At 30.2% G+C, this 4,646-nt stretch overlaps 1 protein-coding gene across 1 annotated transcript; it reads left to right on the top strand.

Annotated features, from left to right (window-relative positions):
- Positions 1–2,696: 2,696 nt before the first annotated feature.
- LOC100257053 (protein OPI10 homolog) lies at positions 2,697–3,864 on the top strand. The gene is made up of 2 exons (XM_002265767.5): positions 2,697–3,023; positions 3,126–3,864. Exons 1-2 carry the CDS (start codon positions 2,921–2,923, stop codon positions 3,593–3,595), a joined length of 573 nt encoding a protein of 190 aa, XP_002265803.1. The 5' UTR covers positions 2,697–2,920; the 3' UTR covers positions 3,596–3,864.
- The last annotated feature ends 782 nt before the right edge of the window (positions 3,865–4,646 follow it).

Genomic DNA, 4,646 nt, shown 5'->3' with positions numbered 1-4,646 from the left:
GAAATAGGTTTTTTCCTATAAAAAAAAAATCCTTTTTCTTAATCAAATTGGATTGAAATTTTTATTTTATTTTTGGCAAATAAAAGTTGTAAAGAAATCATCTTCTTAATAAAATTGAATTGAAATCTTTTGATTTTGTAGTTAGACTAATAATAACCACTTTTCCTAAATAGAAATTTAGTTGATACTTATTTGAATAAAATTGTAAAATCTTGTTTTCAATAAAAATAGCAAAAATAAATTCCTTTGTAAATAAAATCAAATTGAAATATTCTTTTATAAATAATTTTTAATTTTTTAATAATTTTTAAAAATTTATAAAATTTCATTCTAAATAAAAAATAACAATTTTTCTTTTGTAAATAAAATCAAATTGGAACATTCATGTAAATAAATTTGTAACAATCTTTCTTTTATTCATAAAAATTCTTTCTTTAAATAAAATTTGAATTGAAACATTTTCTTGAAAATAAAATTGTAAAAATTCATTCTAGCAAAAGTAAATAAAAATAATTTTATTGTAAATAAAATCAAATTCAAAAATTTCTCTTTTAATAGAATTCTACTTAATAAATTCTTTTAATAAAAACAAGAAAAAACCTTAGAAAATAAATTTTAAAGTAAATAAAATTAAATATTTTGTCAAGTAAATGAAAACTTTGTGAATAATCAAATTGAATTCATAAAATTGAAATCTCTTTTTAATGTAAATAAATTCTTTTAAGATTTCTCAAAATTATATTGTGATATTTGGAATAATAAACATATTTTCTAATAAATCACTTTGTGCATTTATCTTATAACACTTTTATATATTCTTGTAAGTTATTTTTCACCTAATCATACTTTTCTCGATAGCCATATTTGATTAATTTTCCTTTATTCATTAAGTATAGACTATAGGTATATGAGCTTAGAAGAGTGGTATGACTTATCACCATATCTTTTCGATAAGTAACTTAACTTTGAATCCATTTTTGACTTATAAACTTATCATTTTTTCAAATATGAAGTCATATAAGGGTTTTTTTTTTTCTTATTTTATTTTATTTTTAAATAAATTAAAATAAGTTGTGACTCTAATTTTTCAAAAAATCAAATTTTTACTAATAAAAAATAGTCTTACCATCTAATGGGTATATACTTAAAAAAATTTGAATTCACGATTATGTTGTTTCATTTTCTTCTCCAACAAAACAATTGTGAGGTGGAGTGAATACTTTTCTTTTCCTTTTAAGGATAATCGAACAAGTAATTGAAATCACTAGTGAATAAGAGTTACAATAAAGTATGAATATTGTGTTTGTTTAATAGAGCCATTAAATTCTTTCAAAGATTAGATTCAATGACAATGTGCAAATTCACTATACGGCTTATTAAGAGATGATTTGAGATTGGCTTCAAGAGAATTATAAATTTGACATCCGATTCAATCGTAGTGATCAATCACTAAAGTAAATTCAGATCCAAAAATATTCTAACTAACAATCGTGTTCCTTGAATTTTGGTCATCCTATGATTTTGAGATATTTATTTTAAATTTTCATCAATTGAATTTAGTTTGAAATCTATTTTATTTGATCATTGTCATATAGATCCCCACCGTACATGTAAATCATTATAATATTGTAGCCAAGTCACTACATTTGACAGAGAAAAATACTAAGTTGTGATTGTATAAAATAAATTTAGAAATTAATTTTAAAATTGATTCTAATTATAATAATTATAATTAGTTTATATATTAATATAAGATTAATTTGTTTCAAGTAAGGATGATAACGGGGCGAGTTCGAGATGAGTTGTTCCCATCCTAAGCCTGTCCTGTTTATTCAAAATAATTCACATTTTAACCTCATTAAAAAAATTAAAAGGGGTTGGATGTGTATGAGCACCCGGTTTAACTTTTTTATTTTTTTAAAATTTTGTTTTAAAAAATTATTTTAAAAATTTTAATTAAATTAAAATAAATATATTTTATAAATAGTTAAAAATATTATAATATTTTATTAATAAATATTTTATTATCTATATATTAAAAATCTAAAAATAAAATTTAAATTAAATTAATTTTATATATAATTAAAGTATAGGACAAGATAAGACAATATGCCAACTCATCTCAGTTCTAAAAAAAAAAATCCAAAGTCCTATTTATTAAATTTTCAAACCCATCCTATCGTACAAAACCCACCCTATTAGTTCAATGGTGATTTAATCATTTTAAAAAATTAATGATATCAACTTTAGTGATGCATTATGGTGGGGAAAGGTTAGGAAGGAGGTACTACTACGTACCCCACACACACGCGTTTGTAATGTTGTGTTTTGAGAAGCTAATTAATTAAAAAATATTGATTTTGTTAATATTTAATTTGATAACTTTCTCCAATACCCTGTACCAAAAGTTAGGGCCATGTAAATAATTTCTTTAATAATATTCAGTTTTATTACTAACCGTCATTGAATAGTGATTTTAAAAAATATTTAAAAAAATTTATTTTTCAAATATTAAAATTAATAAAAATATTTTCTAAAATAACTGTTTTAAATCTGTATTAATTGAAAAATATTATTAATCAAGTTTCATTATACATAAATTTAGATGTTATTATTTGTATTTTCATTGAATGAGTTAAATTTTATTATTTCAACTAAAGTTCCATGCAAGAAAAGATAACTTGTATAGAATATTACACATTCTTCTGGATTTTTATTAAACGTGTTTTTAATCAAACAAGTCAAAAAGAAAAAACAAAAATAGAAAGAGGGAATGCTCCTGGATGCTTCTGGACACTACTAGAGCTTTCTGCGGTGTTACCCTCTATTGTTTTCCAATACCCACCCAAATCATGAATCTTCTTCATTCATACTCAGCTTCCCAGCCTCTGCTGCAAGCAATCTGAAAAACAAGAAAGAAATGTTCGGAGTAGTGTTTCCCAATAGGAGCTTCCCAATGGACATCTCCACCTTCTCCCAAATCGACACATTCCATTGGGTCCTCGACATGAACACTTTCGTCGGTAAGTCATCCTCTCTCTCTGTTTTTTTCTCTTTTTACCCCTTCTCCTCCACCCCAGGCGCACCCTATCTCTGCCATCTCACACTTGCACTAACCTGCGCAGGCGAGGCCTACGACCAAGTCCGCGAGCTCTGCATCTTCCTCCTCAACTCCTTCTCTCTCCCCGCCGATAAAGCCCTCGCCGTCTACATCCAGTCTCCAGGATCGCCGTTTCTCTTCTGCGGCGCCGTCACTCTCAGCCGCCCCTCCGCCGTCCTCAGCCTCCCCTGGCCAGAGCCCGGAAGCGGCGGTGAGATGCGCCTCACGGCCTCCGGCGACGCCCCCCTCTCCGCCAAGATCGGCGTCTCTGTCGAGGACCTCGCCGCGCTTCCCTCGCTTGATGTCGCCGCCGAGAAGAGGATCGAGCGGCTGGCGATGAAGGTTGGAGAGAATCTCTTTAACTTTATGCAATCGTTTTGCGGCGTCGACGGCAGTAAATTGGTGGTGCCAATGGATATTTTGGATCGGTGGTTCAAGAAGTTTAGAGAGAGGGCGAAACGCGATCCCGAGTACTTGAAGGGCTTCGCTTTGTGATCTTGAGGTACTTTTGTGGTCTCTGTATTGAATTTAGGGTTTAGTTTTTGGAAGTCATCTATTTTGAATGAAGAAATAGAAATGGTGTTTGATTTAGTTGGTAATTCACATCTTTGCATTTCTGAAAATGTTTATTTTGCTTAACGATAATATGGAGGTTCAAAAAGCATGGAGGTGGTACTGAATTTTGACAGATATTACAGATATCATGATTTTATATGAAGGAGCATTCCGCCTTTTGTCATTAATATGCGGTTTGTTTCCAGAAATTCTCTGGTTTGAATGAGCAAGTGAAAATAGTCTTTGATTTTGTTGGCAATTCACATATGCTTTTCGGCAAATGCTTCTTCATGAGGATGGATGAGAAGGGACAATATTTTACATAAAAAACAATATTGAGGTTTGAAAAATATGGATTTACTAATGAATTTTGATATTCTGACATATCGAATGCTTTATGACATTGATGGACATATCAATACCAGCTATTTACTTGTGGTGTAGAGAATGAAGGTATCAACATGTGAATGTAAGGCAATGTAAGGCAAAGCTGTGCCCAGAACATTTTATTTTATGAATATTTTGTTCCAAGTTTGTGCTTTTTGGGTTTTGATCCATATCAAGTTCAATTTCTGTGATATGTGATTGGTACTTTTCATATTGTTACAAGGGAAAAGGGTTGAATGAACTTTGAGACAGGTGGTGGTCTGTGTTTTAGCTTTTTTGACATTTGTGTAGAATATAGAAGCCATTGGATGATGCCTTCCTGGGCCTACCCTTGAACTGGTTGAGAAACTAAGTTACTCATGCACAAGAACGAAGAAAAAGACGGGGTTCAACTTGAATGCAGTAGGTGGTGGATTTCCAACTGCATGGAGTTCTCTCAATGAAAACCTTCAATGGTGGGGGGCTTGACTTTGGGAGAGAAATATCCATGGATGGAGAATTGAGGTTTTTAGAGCTTTCAGGTTGTAGATTTCCTGCAAAAGGAAATTTCTTTGTGTGGCCAGCAGCCAGGAAGAGGATTTTTTTTTCTTTCTTTCTTTCTTTT

Source organism: Vitis vinifera, chromosome 4, assembly GCF_030704535.1.
Source record: "Vitis vinifera cultivar Pinot Noir 40024 chromosome 4, ASM3070453v1".
Lineage (NCBI taxonomy): Eukaryota > Viridiplantae > Streptophyta > Magnoliopsida > Vitales > Vitaceae > Vitis > Vitis vinifera.
The sequence above is the reverse complement of the archived record's forward strand: the minus strand, read 5'-3'. Positions and strand labels throughout refer to the sequence as shown.

Bases quoted from the DNA above. Each gene is read 5' to 3' on its own strand.
- LOC100257053 (XM_002265767.5), top strand. From the start codon at position 2,921: ATGTTCGGAGTAGTGTTTCCCAATAGGAGCTTCCCAATGGACATCTCC. The intron at 3,024-3,125 runs GTAAGTCATCCT...TAACCTGCGCAG, and splicing joins CGACATGAACACTTTCGTCG to GCGAGGCCTACGACCAAGTC.